Source organism: Lissotriton helveticus, chromosome 5_1 (genome assembly GCF_964261635.1).
Source record: "Lissotriton helveticus chromosome 5_1, aLisHel1.1, whole genome shotgun sequence".
Lineage (NCBI taxonomy): Eukaryota > Metazoa > Chordata > Amphibia > Caudata > Salamandridae > Lissotriton > Lissotriton helveticus.
In genome coordinates this window covers 1,586,414,157-1,586,436,810 of record NC_136065.1, presented here as the reverse complement: position 1 = coordinate 1,586,436,810, position 22,654 = coordinate 1,586,414,157, and the positions used below count along the sequence as shown (strand labels likewise).

At 45.1% G+C, this 22,654-nt stretch overlaps 1 protein-coding gene across 1 annotated transcript in view; it reads right to left on the bottom strand.

Annotated features, from left to right (window-relative positions):
- The window catches only part of SYPL2 (synaptophysin like 2), a 91,433-nt gene extending 69,000 nt beyond the window's left edge, over positions 1–22,433 (bottom strand). The window contains exons 1-2 of the mRNA XM_078644758.1: positions 22,189–22,433; positions 21,367–21,438 (exon numbers count right to left, since the gene is read on the bottom strand). Coding sequence (XP_078500884.1) covers positions 21,367–21,438; positions 22,189–22,257 — 141 coding nt within the window. The 5' untranslated portion in view covers positions 22,258–22,433. The remainder of the gene's footprint in view (positions 1–21,366; positions 21,439–22,188) is intronic.
- Between the last annotated feature and the right edge of the window lie 221 nt (positions 22,434–22,654).

The window sequence follows — 22,654 nt, the reverse complement described above, 5'->3', positions numbered from 1 at the left end:
TAGTGTCGATAGGTGCTGACCCTTTAAAACACATTGTGCAGAGCATTTAAATATGGGAATCCGTCCAGGCCCAACTGAGAATTGTGTGGCGCGGTATTCCATTCCACACAATTATAAGAGGTCCAGCATTCCTGCAACTGTATTTACTGAGTGTGGGAACAACAAGCCTGACAAATCCAGCAGGTAAATTCACTCTGGAAAAAGGCTGCTCCTTGATCCTGCCTTGCAGCAGCCCTATGCACACCTTTACCATCTGCTCAAGCAGGTGGCAAATGTGTGTGCGAAATCCCACACAAAAGGAAATACCATGAGAAATACCGCCTGGTAAACCCAGGTCCGCTCAGTAATTCCCCAGTTCATGGAGTTTACCTCACAATTGCACTGGTGAGTTTTTACCACAGACTACTGGTAATTACTGTATGGCATCTGCACTCCAGTAGACCTGTGCAACTGGTAATCAGTGCCATGGTGGGCTACTTAAACTACCTGGGGATAGATCAACAAGGATGAAAGGTCCAACTGTCTCATCCCACCAAATACAGAGTATGGGTACTTCACAATGCTTTATCTTCAACAAATGACAGAGAATGCAAGATTCCATCATAATAATCTAACAGAGAGAGGCAGTGACATTATGTTGTATTGATATTTGTATAGTACTTTCCTCGCACTTGAGAGGCCTAAAACACATATCTGGCAGAAACATTGCTTTGTTTCATGTTTCTAATACTTAGAACCCCTTGATACTATCAGGTAATATTTAAACAGAAACTAAAAAAAATGATATATTCTGCCATCAGGTGTTAGCAACAATTCTAATGAATGCCCCTGTCCTCCAAAGCCTGTCAGCTTTCAGGATCTCAGGTAACTGTTACTGTAAGCAAAGAGCATTGTGGGTGCTGTAAGCTCTATTACACTGCGAAGTTCATATGGCTTTTTCCTTCCACAGAGGCGGATTTGGGGTTGATTGGATGCACTCTAGGGGTTCATATCTGCCTGAATCCCACAGTTTGCACCTCCCCATAGTCGCGTCTGTCATTTCTGTGCACATTCTTAGCATCGTATTATTTTGTTCGAACTGTATGTAGACAGATCACAGTAGAGATGGCAGGTACTGGCTTGTGTGGCCACACCAACCCTCACAGTCCATTCTCACACGCTTGTGCAAGTGCAGCTACATGCTTGTTTATGGCAGTTTCAACCTCATCCAGGCGCCAAAACACTTCAACCATAGGCCAAGCTGCACTCAAACACTTTTTGTCCATCAGTTGAAATTGAATGCTTTAAAAACCTATCTTTCACTCGTTTCCACTACTAATTCATGCAGAAGAATAGCAACAAAGTTAATTAAATGCATAAATCCGGTCCTGATGACAGCAACAAATTCTGCTTATAGGCCACAAAAAAAATGCATTGTACCATCTATGCAACTCCCTGGAGTGTCATGCTATCCCTCAGCAAAAGCACTCTGGTGCTTCTACAACAATATGAAGCATTGCATAAATTCAACCGCGAAACAATACAAAACACTCAAACCATACAGCACGACAAGGCCACGATAGTGGCAATACAGAGCTGATAACCTATGTCTACCTTCTACAAACATACAGACTTTGCTTAGTTCCTGATTCAAAATTGTGATTTAAATTTGGAACCATGCCCAAATGAATGTTTTACACAGATTGGCATTGTGAGCTCCTCTTAATCTACCACATGTCGCTATTTTCTCTTGACAAAGTCTAAGGAATTCATTTTCTTTTGACAATGCCTAAGGAAATCTATCAGGGTAAAAAGTGAAGAGATAAATGCAAAACGTGAAGTAATCAGTGTGGGAAACGCTGTTTGAAATTTGATAGGCTTCATTCTGAGGTGAAGAATACAGGGTAAGTTAATTATGTTACCCAATCAATACCCCACACCAGGGGAGCAGCAGCTACCTTGTGCACTAACTAGCACCCAAATTGAACATAGCTGGGAACCATGGCTTAATCTCTAAATCTGTCTTTGCGCCTCTATCAGTAAGATATCCATACTGGTACATAGATTACAGTATATTAGTTTCAATGTGGGTCACCAAGCCCTCCTACGTTGCCCCTTTTCTACCTGCTAAAACTTCAGGGCCCTTAATAGCCCAGGTGATGTATGTCTAAAAGTTGTATTTGTGGTTCCTACATCTTCTTTTATTTTCATTCTTATTACCTTTTTTATCTAGTACTTTCACTAGTGGGCAGAAGAAAGGGATTGTCAAACTCCTTTTGAAGAAATCAGACTTGGACCACAAGGCAGAAGCTAATGGTAATAGTCTCATCTTTCTTTAGCCAGCAATCACTAAAACTGGTGAGATGTTCTGGCTCACCAGCTGTCTAAACATCCTGAAGAGCACCAGTTACTAGCTGCTAGCCGGATAAATGTCTGGTTAAGGCACTGACACTACACCTGTTGCTGTATTGAATGACGTCAGACAAGATTACATTGATGGCATTTACACCAGCCTTATCATGTTGTACGAGGATCTTGGAGAAAAACCTTTTTATGCCATTTGAAAGCTTTTAATGATAATGATACCATCATTTCTAGACTGGGCTATGTCAATGCTTGCTACGTTGGGCTTCCTGAATCAGCTGGTTACAAGCTTCTAGGCTTACAGAATACGGCGGCTTGACTTGTCATTAAGTTTAGGAAATCCACAGGTTCCTCACTGAGGTTTGCCATAAGGTGACCAAAGTGCCTGTTTCTAGAATGATCCAATATACGATGTTCTGATGTGCCCACAGAGCCTGTTACAAAACTGGCTCTATGTTGTTTATGTGTTTGCTTCCATGTCTAAAAGGTCCCTTCATTTTGTCTTTGCCCTCCTACTGTGAGTCCCCTGATTTGTTCAATCACTCGCTTGTGGAGGGAGGGGTCAGGGGCATATTCCCTCTCTTTTTTTGTTTCTTCTATTTGGAATGTACGCTGTCTTGGCGTGTGCAAAATAAGGATCATTGTATGCTTAGAAAGGCTCTTCAAATTAATCTATTTAATTGATTATTTTCATATATTTTCTGTTGTTGTTAGTCAGTTGAGTGTCAAGATGCCTTATGGTGTTGGTTCCACTTTGTAAGTAACACCTCAACTCACATATTGCACTTACATTTTTAAAATATGTTTATTGGATTCCCACAGGCACCGAGTGTTGGGTCAGTGGCAATTTTAGAAGAAATCAAGCAGAAAAATGGGTTGTGACTCTTGCCTTTTGTTGATGGAGCGTTGGCACCGCAGGTGTATGATGACTACCCATGCGTAGACTGAGAGATAACTCGGCTATGTGAAGCCTGAACATATAATTTATGCCTAACCAGCGGCATGCCTGTTCTACTTTAAGCAAACATCTCTATGATTAGTTTCTCAGTGCATTATAAGGCAATTAAGAACTTACTTAACATATCCCTTGTGTGTTTTTTCTCCAGAATGGTGTCAATACAGAGGCAGTTCTCCTGCACTCCCCTTGTGTTGCATCGCTGTGTCCTATCTCTTCAAACTAGTGAAGTTAGCTAGCAAAATGCTTGTGAAACCTTAATCTGGAGCCAAGCTAAGCCTAAATCCATCAAAAGCAGCATACATGTGATATTTTGTTTAATGAGTTACTAATATAAAAGCACTGCACAACGGACACACTTCTTTGTGCTCTACCTGTTGCTGTGTTACAAAGACAAACTTTTAACCATTTTTCTGCTTGGTGTCTCTCTTGTGCCCTTTTAAATGTTGTCCCTTTTTCTACACGTGCGCGGCCTCAAACAAGCATATGTCATAATGTCTTGATGAGCAGACTGAAAATAACCCTTTGGTCAGCAGTCAAAAACGAGCATCTTTCTGAAGATTGAAGTGAAAATATTTCATGAGTTCATTGTCATTTCATGGAAGGAATGTTTGGAGAATTATCAAAAGCGTCATCATCTGAAAGTACATTTCCAAAGACTGGTTTCAAAAAGCGATTTGTATTAAAATGGGCAGAAGCTGCTTTTTTCAGTACCAACTTCCTCATTATCTTTTTGAAAGATCTCTGTCAGTAGCCTTTAAACTTTGTCAAATCCACTAAAATATGTTTGTTCCAGTTGTATTGGATTAGCCCTCCATGTTCTCGTATTGGCTCTAAGGCTGTCTAACCCATTGCTTGAAGTGTTAGCCCCTCTTATTTTGGTCGACTTGTTAGCCTCCCCAACCCCTAAAGTTCAGATCTAGTGGCGCCTCTGGCACTTGACTCAGTACCAATAAGGGGGGCTGTAGTAAACTACTACGTGCGACTGTATCGAAAACCGTGACAGTAAGTCGGATGAACGTCTAACAGTCTTACGTCTGAAATCATCCACCCCCACTATCAGCAGTGAATGTCTGCTTCGGGTTGGGTGGAATCTTGCTTGTGATGTATCCAACATTTGATGACATCAGCACATGTCTGTAGGTCCATGGTTACTGCTCGATGACTGTGGCAGGGAATGCTAAGTCTGACACTGGCCCATAGTTTCCCTGATTGTTGTGGTCTAGTCAAGGCTTCTTAAGCAGCAGGGTCAGCCACACCTGTTTGGATATTTTTGGAAGGATTGCAGTAGCGCAGGAGCTATTTCAAGTCCTTCGGCCAGCGGTCGGCTCCCTGCCAGTTGCTTGTGTGCTTGAGCTAGGAAAGGGCCCAGGGTGGAACCTGATAGGTTACACACGTCCCTGAACGGCTCTGGAATGAGTGGAGTAAGTTTCCTGAGGCGTGCATTCCCCTCTTCTGTCTTCGGCCAGTTCTGATTTCTCTCCAACTAGGCTTGGAATAGATGCGTCCACGTTGTCTGGAGTTTCATCCAGGACCCGAGGTTTGCCATGAACCCTTGGAAGCAGGGCCGGCGCTAGGCATGGGCAGCATGGGCAGCTGCCCAGGGCCTCGCACTCAGCCAACCAGCATGGGGCCACGCACTGGTGATGTGTCCTGTTGTTTCCCTGGCGATCTATTTCAAAGAAATGTGTTGCCTTGCAATTAAAGCCCTTCGGAGGGCCCCCCCCTCCCCGGGCCTCTCAGGGATGGTGTCTTTAGGCATAGGGGAGGGAGAAGCTCCCTTCAATTGCAAGGAGACCCACTCACAGACACTGTGGGAGGCCCATTATCCAGCATTTTTTGCGCCCCCACAGTTTTAACTTTTAGCCCACAAGCAATTCTCACACCTATCAACTGAAGGTGTGAGAAATGCTTGTGGGCTGAAAGTTAAAACTGTGGGGGGGGTGGGTGGAGAGGGGCGCCAAAATGCTGGACAATGGGCCACCCACAGTGTCTGTGAATGGTCTCCTTGCAAGGGGCCACTTATCTACATTAGGGGGGCTTCGCACATTCCATTTTAGCCCAGTGCCTCGCAAATCCTAGAACCGGCCCTGGGGGAAGTCTAAGAGATGAAACTGTTCTCGTTATTGGTCCAGGATCGCGGATCCTTCTGCCTGCAGAGGTTAACCAAGGCCCCTTCTCTCTCATCTCTAAAGCAGCTCTCAAACTTTCTATCTCAAACGGATTCAATCAAATGTTATCAAGAATGCTGCATGTGGAATGCAAAGCAGCTCCTTGCGCTATAAAAGTAGTCTGGCCAGCACTTGCCTCTTGATTGATGGACTCCGGCCCTGAAGAACCCAGAATGTCACTAAATGTTTTACTTCATATTTGACTTGAAACCAAGGCGGGATGCAGAAAGGCCTTGATTGACAGCAGCAGCTAAAGCCTACATATGTAAGGGCTTAGACCACACGGAAAAAATTATTAATTATTTGTCAAATTACTTTTATTTTTTTTACATGGCAGCATTCTCAGGCCAACAATTATTTCAAGAATGCACTAAGAATGGAGATGAGTTGCCTATGTTTCTATCTCTCCTTTTTAGTATGTTTTACAGTTCTATGTGAGTCTCGCATGTAATGCATATGCAATAATGCTCTTCTGTGGGGCTGTTTCTTCATGAGAAGGGGTGCTTGCAGAACGCACACATTGTGATCAGAAAATGAAGCTGGCACTGACCTCCCAGCATCACAAAATAAATTGATGGATGGAGTGTTGAAACTTTTCAAACACTCACCCCCAGTCAAAAATCTGGGTTTAATCCATTGTTATTTTGATCCCCTTGTCATCCCAGTTTGGACCCGGCCATATACAAATCAGTCTTGACCCTGTTCATCATGGCAACAGTCCAGCCTGAACTGCCAAGTCAGGTCCTCCCTGGACCGGAAACAAGTATCCTGGGATGAATTTTGTATATCACCCCTCATCATCCAGGGTAGCTTGAATCCAGTGGCGCAGTGAGCAAGGGACCCACTTCTAGGCATGCCCATAGCCAGTTAGGGCGCACATACCATCATCACAAATAAAATGATGGATGGAGTGTTTAAACTGTTCAAATACTCACCCCAGTCATAGATCTGGGTTTATAAAAGTGACTGGTAGGTAGTAGTGCTCCCTGCAAACGGAGACAACCGCACATCAATATGAGCAACGTATATATAATTGACAATAGTATGTGTGAATAATTCTATTACTATAGTTAGGGCGGGGTGCTAGGGTAGCTTGATACACCTACTACCTAGAGATGCTATTAGCACATTAGATTCTAATATGCATATAGGGATACTGAAAAAGAAGCTGATGAAGCACACCCTTTAATAGCTGTAACAGTCAAAGTGTATTACTAAACAAGTACTAGACACAGTCTGAAATCACATGCATTCCTAGACATATGTTGATGCGGACAATCCAATGAGACAAATAATACGTGGAACATGTAAATAATCCAAAAAATGTCATCAGGCGATGATTTTTTTCACTTTTTATTTGTTTCCAAAAATTCCCAGCACACAATTTTGCTAACACGTGTTTCGTCTTGTACTAAGACTTTTTGAAGACAATATGAGAATGTTGATAAGGTGCTGTCCAGTGTAGAAAATCCCACGTTCAACGTCCAAGGTCGTACTTGATGGCCAAAATTTCATGTATTCAAACCAAGGAAATATAACAAAACAACTACTGTAAATGAGCAGAAGTAACACTGCTGCATCGGGTTCCAAATTATAGAAAAACGGCTGTTGAGTACTTGACCCGTATAAAAATCCTCTGTCACTCAGAAAATTAAGTGTTGTTGAATGGAGCATGCGTCTTGTCCATTTAGATGACCAACATCATAATGCTCAATAGTAAAGGTGCGGGACAAAACCCTGGTCAGTTTTCCTGCCTCAGAACGACTGTATCCCCCCTCAAAGAGGCTTTTAACTGTTTTCGATCTCGTAGTAAAAGGTCCAGGGTTTTATCCTGCACCTTTACTATTGAGCATTATGATGTTGTTCACCTAAATGGACACGACGCATGGTCCATTCAACAACACTTACTTTTCTGAGTGACACTGGCTTTTTATAAGGGTCAGGTACTCAACTGCCGTTTTTCTATAATTTGGAACCCGATGCAACAGTGTTACTTGTGCTCATCTACAGTTGTTGTTTTGTTATATTGCCTTGGTTTGAATACATTCAATTTTGGCCATCAAGTATGACCTTGGATGTTGGACTTGGGATTTTCTACACTGGGCCGCACCTTATCAACATTCTCACATTGCCTTGAAAAAGTCTTAGTACAAGACAAAACACATGTTGGCAAAATCGTGTGCTGGGAATTTTTGGAAAACTAATAAAAAGTGAAAGAATCATCGCCTGATTACATTTTCTGGATTATTTACATGTTCCACGTATTCTTTGTCTCATTTGATTGTCCGCATCAGCTTATGTCTAGGAATGCATGTGATTTCAGACTGTGTCTAGTACTTGTTTAGTAATACACTGTGACTGTTACAGATATTAAAGGGTGTGCTTCATCAGCTTCTTTTTAGAATACATCTGGGTTTAATCCAATTTTATTTTTCTCACCACGTCTTCCCAGATTGGACCCAGCCATATGAAAATCAGTGTTGGTCCTCCTCCCCATGGGAAAAGTCCAGCCCAAACTGCCAAGCCAAGACCTTACTGGACTGGAAACAAGCATCTTGGGACCGATTTTGGGGTATCACCACCCTCATCAGCCATGGTAGCTTAAATCTAGTGGCGCAGCAAGCAAGGGACCCACATCTGGGCATACCTATAGCCAATTAGGGTGCACATAGCATCATCACAAACTAAAATGATGGATGGATTGTTAAAACTTTTCAAACACTCACCCCAGTTATAGATCTGGGTTTAATCCATCACTATTTTGCTCACCATGTCAACCCAATTTGGACCCAAACATTTGCAAATCAGTCTTGACCCTGCTCCCAACGGGACCAGCCCAGCCCGAGCTGCCAAGCCAGGTCCTCCCTGGACTGGAACTGGAAAAAAGCATCCTGGTACCAGTTTCATGGTATCACCCCTCATCAGCCAGGGTAACTTGAATCCAGTGGCACAGTAAGCAAAGGACCCATGTCTGTGCATAACCTTAGCCAGTTAGGGTGCAAATAGCAACATCACAAAATAAAATGATGCATGAAGTGTTGAAACTTTTCACACACTCAACACCAGTCACACATCTGGATTTAATCCATTGTTATTTTGCTCGCCATGTCATCCCAGTTTGGACCCAGCTATATGCAAATCAGTCTTGACCCTGCTCTCAATGAGAATAGTCCAGCCCGAAATGCCAATCCAGGTCCTCCCTGAACTGGAAACATGCATCCTGGGACAGGTTTTGGAGTATCATCCCTCATCAGCCACGGTAGTTTGAATCCTGTGGCACAGCGAGCAAGGGACCCACATCTGGACATACCCTTAGCCACTTATGGTGCACATAGCATTATCACAAAATAAAATGATGGATGGAGTGTTGAAACTTTTCATATACTCACCACTGTCACAGATCTGGGTGTACTCCATTATTATTTTCAGCATTCCATCCGTCATTTGTTTGTGCTGTATTTTTTGCCCTAAGTGGGATGGGCATTCCCAGATGTGGGTCTCTTGCTTGCTTTCCCACTGGATTTAAGCTAGACTGGCTGATGAGGGGTGATACCACGGAAACAGTCCAGGATGCTTGTTTCGGGTCCAGGGAGGACCTGGATTGGCAGTTCGGGCTGGACGGTTCCCATGAGTAGCAGGGTCAATTCTGATTTCCATAATACTGGGTCCAAGCTGGAGTGGCATGGTAGGCAAATGAACAATGGATTTAACCCTTATCTCTTGACTGGGGGTATGTATTGTATGTATTGCGACTTATATAGCGCACGTATCACCCGAAGGCATCAAGGCGCTTGCCTTGGGAACCCGTCCTGGCTTTTCCCTGTGAGATAACCCCTACTGGGTATCCCCAGGGTGAAAGCCAGGCATCCCGCAGCGGGTGGGCTGCCGTAGTGGAGATTAAGCAACTATTGCCCAGAGTTGCAGCGTGGGACCCCATGATTAGAATAGGCACCGAGGCGAGAATTATCGAGTCCGTGGACATTTTGGGCTCAGGACCCTGCCGCGTCGGGAATTGAACTCTTGTCCCGGGCCAGACCTCTGCATCAGGGTCTGCCGCTCTAATCAGTGAGCCATACTCCTCCACGGGGTGAATGTTTGATTTGCTCAGCATTCCGTACATCATTTGTGTGTGCAGCACTGACCTCCAGCACACAGTTGTAGAGCCACGGCTGGCATCAGCAATATAACAAGGCACCTACTTTATAAGAAGTGTGTGCACATAGGCCTGCCCTTTACCAAATGCTATATTGTAAATGTTATACACAACCCATTTTACTCTGCAAGGTACCCGGAAGTGATGTTGCTATGTTTTCATACAAGACAAAACCATTCATTGCTGGTGAATAAAATTTCAAATAGTGTCTGCTAAATATGTAAGCATGTTCTCTTAAGAATTCTCTAGGTTTTTGTGTTAAGTGATGTTGCTATGTTTTCATACAAGACAAAACCATTCATTGTTGGTGAATAAAATTTCTAATTGTGTCCGCTAATTATGAAAACATTTTCTCTTAAGAATTTGCTATATTTTCTGAAGCAGAGAGAAAACAATTTTCCAGTACCCATGTGACTTAATCTGTCACAACAGATAGATAATACCGCCTTATAATGTGCTGCATATTTTGCATTTAATTAAGTAAATTCTTGCTGGATAATTCAACTAAGACGACTGCATATTTTGTCCCTGCTTTACCATATATTTCAGTGGCCATGGCTTTTACACATAAGTCATTTTTTTATGATGAGCAATGTTAGGTCACAATTAGGCAGCACTAATAAATTATGAAAGTACGCCTAACAAGAACCTAGCACTATAATTCACTTGGGGCCAGATGTAGGAGGCCAAATACGGGCCGGTAACGGCCGAACTCGGCCGTTACCGACCGGTATTTGGAGTTACAGATGTAGGGGGCCTAAAATTTACCGATTCGGTATATTCACAGATTCGGTACATTTACCGAATCTGTAAATTACGGAATCGGTAAATTTACCGAATCGCAATTTTGTCATGTAGGTGGCACTGAAAACAGTGCCACCGGCCCTTAACCCCTTAATTGCTGCCGTCGGCCAACGGTCGTCACGGCCACTACCTCCCCAGTGCTGCGCACGACCGTTGGACGTCCATTCAGCACTAGTTCCAATGGACAGCGCAGCACTGGGGAGGTCTATTTACAACGCTTTAAAGGGGTTAAGAATTCGTTATTTACCATGACATACTATGTCATGGTAAATAACGAATTCCTGTGTACATGCACATCTGTGCATGTACACCTGTGCCATGTGGCGCACATACATGCCCTAAGGGCCCATGTTCCCACTGGAGTCTGCGTCGTCTGAACATGAAGATTTGCAATTTTAATAATAAACCTCACCAAAATCTGAACCTTTCGCAGAAGCCAAAATGCGTGTGATGGTTGTGGCTGTTTGACTCCAAGCTGACCTGGTCTATATGTTTCGCGTGAAATCTGATGCCATTTGTTGTCTGGAGGTGCATGTTGCAGCATCTCTATGTGATTGTCACCATATTTGTGCCTGTGATCTTTCCTTCCCCTAAGGGCATGTATGTGTGCCACATGGCACACAAGCCAGAATCAGGGGTGCAACAGGGTGTCAAAGTGACACCCTGTCCCCCTTGCAAATTCGGTAATTTTACTGAAACGGTATTTACCGATTCGGTATTTAACATTGATTCCTATGGGCCTTAAGGCCCATAGAAATCAATGGCAATTACCGACTCGGTAAATACCGATTCGGTAATTACCGAATCATACAGATTCGGTAAAAATTACGAATTTTTTTCCTACATCTGATTTACCGAATCTAGAATACCGAATCTGTAAAATTCAGTTTTCTAGAGTGTGTAAATCAGATTTACCTACATCGGGCCCTTGGTTACTACTAGGGATAAATGGGGAGCAGGACTGCCCCAGGTGCACAGAGGGCTGGCTGAGATTGGCAGCATGAGTCGCTAAACGTAATATAGCAAGAGCATGGGGGCCATGGCCCCGCCTGGAGAGATCGAGTGGGAGGCTGACCTAGACTGGTGCCAGAGGGCGGAACAAATGGTGTGTAGGGCGAGAGGTTGCCCCAAGAAATGGGAGAAAGTTTGAGGGACATGGAGTGAGTATAGAGGGCACAGACGACTAGATGCAAAGGGAGGAACTCCAGGATGTGAAGGATTATGAGGGCAATACATGTAGGCAGTACCTGATTGGCTATAAAAGCGCCATTCCTTAAAAATTGGGCACTACAGATTGGCCTTCTGAATAATCAAAGCTCACTCTGTGTGTATTGCAGATTACCCCTATTGTTATCACACAATGTGATAAGCCTTTGTTTTTGTTTTCAATAAAAAGATTTTTTTTAAAAGAACCTAGCTCTAATGGTTTCAAAGTCATCACCGAAATATATTGTACATAGACTACTGCAGCCTGAAACACAATGATGGCTGTCTCTTTGATTGGGCTTATGCCCTAACCTGAGGGAAGGCTTTGTGATCGCCTGGTACTTGGGCCTATCCCTGTGAGGCATCCACGCTTTCAAAAATAACTTCTGCTGTTTCGCAAACACCTAGGTAGGCAGGTTGTGCTGCAAAACTCCATGTCCTGCGGTGCCAAGCACACCTGGCACAGTAGACCTTTGAGGTCCAGTCGACATTCTCAAGACTGTTCAGTGACTTTTGCTGCTGCATAGGGGCTTTTGATAGAAAAGGGTGCAGTACAGCCCAGAGCAACTGAAATAAAACTTAGGGGTATATTTACAAGGGGAATCTAACACCAGAATGTCATTTTTAGCACTATGCCCTTCTTCATAGTTACAAAGCAGCTATAAGCCACTTTGAGTAAATATGGTCCCTATACACGCATCACTTTGTGCGAAAGGGGCGTGCAATGGGTGTTGCCATGGGTGTTCCACCACAACACCCATTGCCTTTTGACGCTGCCCCAGATTTACAAGGATGTGTAATTCTGAGGCAGGGCCAAAAATGAGCGTCATAGAATAGCGAGCGTTAGAATGCCGCAACAAGGAGAAATATTTTTATTTCTCCTTGTTTTTGCTTTTTCTATGTGTGCAGCATTCTCAGCACAAAAAGAAAGAGCAAAACGCCATTAATGATTGCTTACGTGCAGGAAGGTGTCCAATGGACACAAAGTACAATTCCCTACAAACTTGCCTCAGCGCAGTTTAATGAATTGTTGCTGGGCTTTTATCCCAAAAACGTCAAAAGAACAAAACACGCTGAGCTCCTTCATCTTCTACCAGACAGTTGTTTAAGACTTGACTCCATCTAAAGATACTTTGCAGTCCCTAACTAATAGACCAGAAGTAAGCACTGTGGCAACCCTGGACACCCAAGCCTTTCTCATAGCTCCTGAAGATGACCGTGTAGGATAATACGGTCTTCTATGAAGCACAGACGGTAACCACCATGTTGACTATGTTTTATGATAATATGTAAAACTGGAGTCGTATCTCAGAAACTGTTAGTGTTGTCCTGTCTGGTTTTCAGCATTTTGTTGCAATGTAACTGGTATGTTAATGCCTAGAGAAGATGAAATTGTCCCCTCATGGTAGTGGCGCTTACTAATTCCGATAATTAGTTATATGTGATGTACCAATCTATAGGTGCTCAAGGGAAGAAGGGTCATCCACCCTTCAGCATAAGTGACCCAAGAAGATCACATTCATAATGTACCACAGGACCGAGCACATATATATTATCATTTACATTAATGTAGATTAATCTCAACCACCACAATAGTATACAACATATGTCTTTAATGTTCTTTCATCTGTTGGTCCAGCCAACACGTGTTTCGTCGCCCAGGAGTTACCCACAACTTCCTCAGGGCTGATAGACCTTTTGTTTGTGTGGTAGGCCTTTGAGCCGGTTATACTTCCGTCCCAGCCAAGAGGGCAAGGAAAATGGTATTGGTATCGTGCACTTCTAATCTTCGTCCTTTTAGTGAATGCTAAATCTGTACAAGTGGACGGTAAATATAAGTAGGAAATGTTCTTCCCCGAGTTCAGGATCACAAGTTAGTACTTTTGTATGATACAGCGGGGGTGCCGATGAACAGACGCAGATATACGTCTGAGTACGAAAGTACTAACTTGTGATCCTGAACTCGGGATAGAACATTTCCTACTTATATTTACCGTCCACTCGTACGGATTTAGCATTTACTAAAAGGACGAAGATTAGAAGTGCGCAATACCATTTTCCTTGCCCTCTTGGCCGGAGCCGAAGTATAACGATTAGAAGAGAGACCACTGATATTTTCAATTTATTTTTTCTTTTTACTTTACTTTTATCATTATTTTTTATTTTGAATTTTGTTCACAGTGAAGTTCACATAAACGCTTCTTTTTCATAAATCACAAGCATGGTCCACAGTGATCTTTTAACAACCCAGGTTTTTATATGTTACTCCATGGACCATATACTAACAATTTTTCCCACCTATGTTACGACACCGGGTGATCTGGTGGTGGTTGCATCACAACACACTGAGTCCTTCATCTCCTCAATACACGACTTTGTGTATTTCAGCTTGATGGAGAATATCAATTTCTATGAGCCCTGATGAAGTCCAGTTTTACTGTTAACGGACGAAACACGTGTTGGCATGACCTAAGGTGTTGTCAAACAAATGAAGAAATTTATGTACAGATGATAATTTTGAACTGGTTAAAAATGAGGAATATGTCTGAATAAAAAGACATTGGGCAATAACGACTGTACTCAAAAAACAGTGTTTATACCATGTATTAGCCCATCTGCCATTCACTGCAAAACAGAGTTTGTCTGAGGCAATACAGGAACATACGTGTTTGCTTAAAATATTTAAATCCTACGTTCTAAATAGGTACGTAGTATACATGTGCGTCTATATATACACATATAAAGAAATATACACCGCAGCCATACAAAGTCAGATTTAAACATTCTATATATGTGCGCACACTCTTTACAATTGACCATTGTAGTGCCTCCATCCCCCTAAAAACCACTTTGGAGACGCCACTGACAGTTGGTGGTGGGAATGTCAATAGAACTGCATGGTGGGAAAGACTTTTAAGTGAGTGTTTTGCGTATTCTTGGCAGGAGGCAGGGCCTCTGCTGTGGCTGTGGCTGTGAGGAGCCACGTTCCCGCGGCAGGAGGTGTGTGAGGCTTCCGCGGCTGAGAGCGCCCACGTTAGCCAGTCCCTCCCTGTCAGAGGGCTCGTAACGGGGCAGCTGCTGCCGCGGAGCCATCTGCCACCGCCCCCTGCTGCCTCAGCATTTCTATAAAAACAGAAGATGCCGCACGAGCACTTCCTGCCTGCGCCTTGGACAGTGTCCCGTCCCCGTACCCAGGTCACGCCTACCCCTGACCTCGTCCTAATACCACCCGTTAACTTCTACCATCAGACCCACACAGTCAGTCAGTCAGTCAGTCAATTATCTTTATTCGATTATTAAAAATCATAAAAGAACGAGCATTAATACATGACAACATTTCATCAGAACACAAATTAGTACAGGTCAATATTTTGTTTAAAACTCTAAAATCACGATATACAAAATAAGTTATACATAAATATTAAAAATATTAAGAACAGTGAGATATAAAAAAGTAATCATTAATCAGAAACAAGATGCCTAGTTCTTGTGCGATGCTTGTTTATGCGTGCACCTGCAACCAAAAAACTAGCGACATGAAATGCTACTTTTACATTAGGAAGGAGTTGCAGGAACATCAAAGCTGGTTTTACCTGCGTAAAGCCCAAATTGCACAATATAGGAAGCAGACATTTTTTCCTAATCTCAATATAGTGGCCGCAGAACAAGATAAAATGAGTCGTATCCTGGATAGAAAAGTGATCACAATCACATGGTTCAGCATTATCGGGTCTATTCCATGTTTTAAAATTACCCAGAATGAAGGGAATCAAATCAAGACGAAATCTTGTTAAAAGGAAACGATGGTATGGTTTAGATACCAGGAAAAGATATGGTTCCATTCCTGGGGCAGTTGTCAGCATACAATGTTTCCTGACTGTGGGTTTATTTAACTCTGTGGCTTCCCTCTCCAAAACATAGAAATTTGTCAGGATATTTTTAACTGTTTTTATATCTTCCTGGTTTATCAAATGTGGAGAAGAAAAAAGTTCAGGTCGGCCAGCTAAAATTAGCTGCGTCTGAACGTATTTTACCCACGGAATGTTATGAGCTCTGTCCAGGGCTAAACAATCTTTTAAGATAATATGATTTAATGTAAGCTCCTGGTTGAGCCAAATTTTCAACCATCCAATGACTGGGGCTAGTTTTAAAATGTCGGTTATGTAGCCCAATCCAAGCTCTGTATGTATTATAGACCCACACCTCAACACCTCCCTCAACCCCCCTGTGGCACAATCCCCGTGCAGTCAGGTCGTAGTCTCCAGACCAGCCACACCCCAAACAACTTCTGGGCCACAGCTCGCTGCCTACACACGTACCCAGCCTTCTAGCACACCCACACAGGGCCACACCTCAGCATCCCTGCAGCGTGGCTACGTCACAGCCGGCACCCCGACGACTGACCTTTGGACACGCCCTACACTCACCTAGCACTTAATATCGCACCTCCAGCAGAGCTGATACAGCCTCCACCACCCTACACACCTCATCTGCACCCACACTCACAGATACACGCGCGTCGCACGCCAAAACATATCCCAGCACACCCCCTTCCTCTCAGCACCTACATATCACACCTTATCCTCACACACACCCAACATCTCTGTACCGTCCACAGCCTTATCACAGTTCAACGCCCCTCTGCAAACGCTGTAGCGCACACCCCCATAGCCCAGCACCCGCCGAATAGGCATGTTATAATTACATGTACATCACACCCATCATCCGTGTTGCGTACCACCCATTAGACACCTAAACACCCTATGATGTGCATCAAACCTTTACACTCCAGCACCCCATAAATCACACTATATACCACCCACCACACACAACCCCCGCTGTATCACACCCACGCACGCCGCACCTCCCAGCACACACACTCAAGGCCCAATGACCCCATAAGCCCTAGTCTGACCCTACCGCACTAAAGGCTCGCACCAACACCTCTCTACTGCCCATGACGCCCATCACCACTTTACCACACTGGCACGACGTCACCGGGACACCGATATCATACCCACAGCCAATCAGAGCCCCCGGCCAGTAAACAACCACAGCGCGCCCACAGCGCCCTTTCACGCTAATATTAGACCTAAAGCCAATCCCGTGCGCCCCGTCCCTGCCCACGGAGGGGGTTACTTACAAGCCCCTTGCGCCGCCGGTGCGCCACTTTTAACATGGAAAAAAAGTGGCGCGCACCGGCGATGTTAAGAGTGGCGCAAGGGGCTTGTAAATGAGCTCCAGAGTGCGTAACCTGGACCATGAGTGAGGTGAGAACTGACGGGCAGGGCGAATTGAGCAGTAAGCGAGGATTGGGGAGGCGTTCTGGGGCTGTCGCCGTCATGTGCTCTGAGTGAGAGTCAGTGGTTTGGGAAAGAGCGAGTGAGGCCTCAGTTTCCCCCCAACATAAAAACTAACAAAAGAGGTAAACTTATTTTAGATGGTTTACTTAAAGCGGACTGCTTAATTGTAAACGGGAGGCTTCCGTCTGATATCCCGGCAGCTTTTACTCGTAAATCTAATAAGGGAAAATCTATTATTGATTTTATCATGATAGATTATGCCGGTTTCCACCTATTAAAGGATATGAAGGTCATTGAATCGAATCTGAGTGACCATAATGTATTGACGCTTTCTGTTTCCATTAGTCTTCAGAAAGTGGTTCCATGGAGGCTGGATATAGATTCTGTGAATTTTGATTCCAGCTCAGGGAAATGTTTTTGGAACCTCAGTTCTGTGGAAAACCTGGCGCCTCTTTTGTGTGTTACTGTCGAGAATCTTCCTCTCTGGGAGGGGAGAGAGCTGTCTTGTTTTATTAATTTTTTAGATTCTGTAACCGCTTGTGCAAAGGAGAAATCAGGTGTGAAACAGTCTTTTGTTGCCCCTTACCCTTTGCGGGCTATAAATAGAGAAATAAATAAAGTTGTAAGGGGGCAATTTTTATGTTTTACCCAAGAAGCTAAGTCTAAGTTGTCCATCCTGAAAAGAAGGAGAGTTAGGCTTAAGGCTCGTTTAAAACGCTCTAAGGAAGACGCCCTCTGGATTCAATTGAGGGAAGCCTCTTTTAACCACCAAACTAAGACCTTTTGGTCCTTAATTGGCAAAGGCTGCGGTACTAGAGCCAGTCCTACGCCCATTGCCATTGAGGAACAGGTGTGGGTTCACTATATTGAGAAGTTGTACAGTAATAATAATTCTCATGGTATTAATGTTGGATTCGATAATGCTGCTGTTACACTTGACTGTCCAACAGAAAAGGAAATTGAATGTGCCATTAAGAACATGCGTTCCTCTGGTGCGATGGGTCCTGATAAAATCCCAATTTTAGTATTAAAAAACCAGAGTGAACTTTGGAGTAAAATACTCTTTCCAGTGTTTAAATTCTGTTTTTTAAGTGGAATAGTCCCCCCCTCCTGGAAAGGAAGCATCATTGTCCCTTTGTATAAAAAAGGGGCAAGAGATCTACCACAAAATTATCGCCAAATTGCCTTGCTTGACGCCATTGGTAAAGTGTTTGCAAAGTGTGTGCTTTCTTTAATTAATGATTGGGTATCTGAACATAATATCCTTCCTCTGGAGCAAACAGGTTTCAGACAAAATCATGGAACCTTAGATAACCTGACCGCATTGCAAGTCATCAATGAAAAATATGTGAAAGTTCGGGGTGGTCAGGTATATGGCGCCTTTATTGACTTCTCCACCGCTTTTGACAAAGTAGATAGAAATTTGTTGTGGAGAAAGTTAGTTAACCTTGGTATGCCTGCTTCCCTTATTAAGTTAATTCGTGCCCTATATTCTGACACTTGGTGCAGAGTTTTACTTGGAGGTGATCGCGGCGTATCCAAATTAATCCCAACATCTAATGGGTTGAAGCAAGGTTGCCTTTTGGCTCCGTTGCTATTTTCATTATATATTGTTGATTTACCCATCACTCTTTCTGCCTGCGCCGGTATTGCCCCATCCTTGGGGGGTGTTCCAATTGCATGCCTTATGTATGCAGACGACATCCTAATTTTGGACCTCACCCCAAAGGGCTTAAACAATCGGTTGCATGCACTTTTTGAATACGCGGAAAGTCATTTTTTATCAATAAATACGGCAAAAAGCAAGGTGATTTGTTTTTCTGGTAGAAAGAAGCCTAAATGTTCTAACTTTTCATGGGTTGTGGGGGGGGAAAAACTAGAATGTGTGAAATCTTATACCTTTTTAGGTAAAATTGTCACTCACAATCTAAGTGACAAATCACACACAGATAATAATTCCCGGAAGGCTATTTCTCAGGGAAAGAGCTTAGTTTCCCTATATAAAGCAACAGGTAGAAGGCATTTTTCTATTCTCTTAGATGTTTTTAGAGCGAAAGTTCCAGCCTCCCTGTTATATGGAATTGAATTAGTTGATCTAAAAAAATGGAGTTTTCTAAACTCTGCAGAAGGAAAAATTCTTCGGAGTTTAATGTCTGTAGGCACTGCAAACTCAACTGCTTCCTTGCGACAAGAATTGGGTTTACGTAGCAGCAGGGTTCAAGGTCTTGCTAGTATTATACGCTGGGTAGTAGCTTTATCTAAAGGTGAACCCAATACCTTAAGAGACCTTATAAAAAATGAATTACTAGGATCGTTTAATGACTTCTCATCAATTGTAAAAAACTTTAGACTTGCTGTGTTACAATTGAAATTGGATGAGGAGACTTTATTTTTACTGTCCTCTCATCAATTAAAAACAGTTTTGAAGTCAGCCTCGTGGGAATTGGGGTTTTGCCTGGATAGAGACTTCTGTCTAGCGAAAAAAGGTTGTACGCCTGTTATTGAATCTTATACCCCGCGGAAAGCACAACCATATATGTACTGGAACATCGCCCATGGCGTGAGACGCCTGGTGTACTTATTAAGACATAATTTGCTTCCGCTAAAAGTTTTACAAGCCAGCTGGTTTGGTTGTTCGGCACGCTGTGATCTTTGTCAATTACATGATCAGGATCTAGATCACGTGATGTTCATCTGCCCTACACTGATGCCTTGCAGGCGTAGATGGTTAAGATCAATCTGCCTACAACTTAACATATTATCAGCATCTTCGTTTAAGGCAGCCTTGATTAACCCTCCTAATGAAATGTTTGTTTTTAAACTGTACAACTTTTTTAAATGTTTTTTGGACCTGTATTAAGATATCTCATGTGATTGTGATGAAAATATCTTCTTTTTCTTTTCTTTTTAAGTATTTGTGCTTTGTATGTATATGTTGTTTTATGTGGACCTCATAAAGAGTTCCTTATCATAATAAATAAACTTTGAAACTTTGAAACTTTGAGTGAGGCCTCAGACGGGGGGGGGGGTGTTCTTAGCGCGGCGGTGGCAGCTCGAAGACAGTGCCGGAGGGAGCAGGCCTCTGTAATCCGCTGCAAAGGTTCAACCCGACACTAAATTCCTGTTCTTGCAATGTTGAAACCCGATGAGTGTCCGCTGGACAGCATGCCCGCTCCCCAACCCCCCTCCCCCCTTAACTTTTAGGACCTCGGAGATTCGAGACGGGTGTACAAGCTCACTCCACTGCCAACCGTATGAGCATGGCAAAGGCCAAACCCCGTGCAAGCCGAGGCCTCCCTGGACCGGAAGGGCTCACTCGGCCTCAGGGGGACTCTCGCCCGTGATATTAGTACCCCAGAAGCCCGTGGGCGCTGCCTGCCCTGCAACCCTCGCTGCTAGGGCGTCTTCTGCCAGCGCGGCATTTCTCTTTCATAGTGTCACTCAGTGGAAGACAGAAATAGCTCGACTCATCCGTTCCAGCTCCTTATTGAGACCAATGATGTCTGCGCGGCTTCACGAAGGCCCAGGACTCCTCTGTCATCCTACTGAAGTCCAGAGCTTCGATGGCACCTGTGTGAGGCCCAGGGCTCCTCTGGCACCGCCCTACAGACTTCGGGCTTCTACAGCATCGCTTCAAGGCCTACAGGCTCCTCTGCCATCCTACTGTAGACCAGAGCTCACGTGGCACCTTTCTGCGGCCCATGACACTTTTGTGAGACCCAGGGATTCTCTACCACCTTACTGTGGCCTATGGCGCCTCCGCTATCTTACTAAGGCCCAGGGCTCCTCTGCCACCGCCCTAAAGCCCTCGGGCTTCTACACCATCACTATGTCTTACATGCTCCTTACCACCTTACGGATCCCACAACATCTTACTGAGGCCCACAACTCCTCCACCACCATACTAAGGTCCATGGGCTTCTCCACCACCTTACTGAGGCTCAGGCCTCTTTGGCCACGTCAATGAAGCCCATGGGCTCCTACGGCCCCTTACCAAGGCACGGGGCTTATCCACCACCTTACTGAGGTTCTCTGCCCCATCTAGCCCCTAGGGCTCCTCTCCCCACCAACCTCGAGCCCAAGAGCTCCTCCAGGGCCTCACTCAGACCCAGGGGCCAGGGCTAATCTAGTTCTTTGTGGTGGTCAATGCTCCCTACGGCATCCTAGGGGGTCCAAGGGCGCATCAGTACCCCACCGAGGCCCAAGATTTCTCCTAGCGGCTGGCTCAGAGAGGAGGGCTCGCCTAGCGCTTTACTGGCACCCAAAGGCTAGTCCTGTGCCATGCCAGCTCCGACACCTTCCCGAGTGCAGGGCTGTTTCAGCACCTTACAAACCATGCAAGACCATGAAGCCCGGAGGAGGGAGTGGGGCGGGGGGGGGGGGGGGGGGAGATGCTCCGATACCTCAAAGTTGCCCTCAGGTCTCACTCACCCATTCCAGCACCTTGATGAATCCCAGGGGCTCCTCCAGGCGGCGCCATCGCAGGTCCAGGATGGGGTTAGTCTAAGGAGGGAACAGAAGACAGTCAGAGGCGGAGAAGGGATGATCGAGAAGGGATGGGGGGGGGGGCAAAAACACAGAGGCAGAGAGAAGGGTGCACGTGTAAAATGGGAAGGCGCTGTAAATAAATGGAGGCGCATTGAACTAAGGACGCGCATCGCTCCAGAGCGAATAAGGTGCGTAAATATGAAGGAAGGGAGCGTAATGGCTAGGGAGGGGAGAAGATATGCAGGGCAGCGAAACTGAATTTCAAATGTGGGAAGAGGGCACGAGGGGCGTGCAACGACAGAGAAGAGGATGCAAAAGTGGGATCAAGTATCGTGAAGAGAAAATAAGGAGCAGGGATCGAGGATGAGAGAACGAGCATGAAGGGGTCACTCACGACCATGGCATAAGGCGAGGGGGGGGGGGGGTTAGTGCTTCGTGTATCGCTCTTTTGGCAAATGCTCTTTTTGAATAAGGCCTAGGTTGCCTGTTCCAACATGCTCTCTCCCGTATATTAAGGGGGGTCCGCGACACAAGGGCGATACCATTCCCCCCTCAATACCAAAGACCCTAGCGACGGTTTTTAGAATGTTGAAGCCCAATGACTTCTAGGCGCTGTCTGGAGAGATGGAAGGGGTTGCTGGGCGAGGAGTTGGCGGGGGAGGAAGATTTTGGATCAGAATGCCCACGGAGAGCTCGCGGGCAGTGCCCTCCCCTCCCCCACAAGGTGAGGGAGGGGGGAGTCCCGAGGTTGGTGTGCCCCGGTACCTTCTTGGCGTCTGCAGAGACGGTCTGCTTGGCGGAGGCGTGTGCCCTGCCACTGGTTCCGGAGGGCATGGTGGTGGTCTGTCTGTCCTTTGGTGCCCCCTCTGTCCCTTCGTCACCGGCTGTCCTGGCCCTCTTGCCCGCTCTCTCCGAATCCTTGCCCGCTCTCTGGACCACCCGCCTGCCCTCTCTGCCACCCCGCCTGCTCTCTCTGCGGCACCCACCACCCAAAAAAGAACTTCTCGACACTGCTGTCAAACTAGAGATGTGACGAGTCACGTGAGCTTCCGTCCCATACAGGGACAGTGGGGTGGGGGCCGGGTCCGGTTTCACCCTGTACGACACATGTTAGCCCTCCGTCCCCCCTCCATGCATGAAATGCCAGTCTCACAGTGCCCTCTAGACCGCCCTAAAACAGGTGGCACAGCCTCCAGCGGCCCTCCTCTATGGGGCCCGGAGTAGCGTGCTA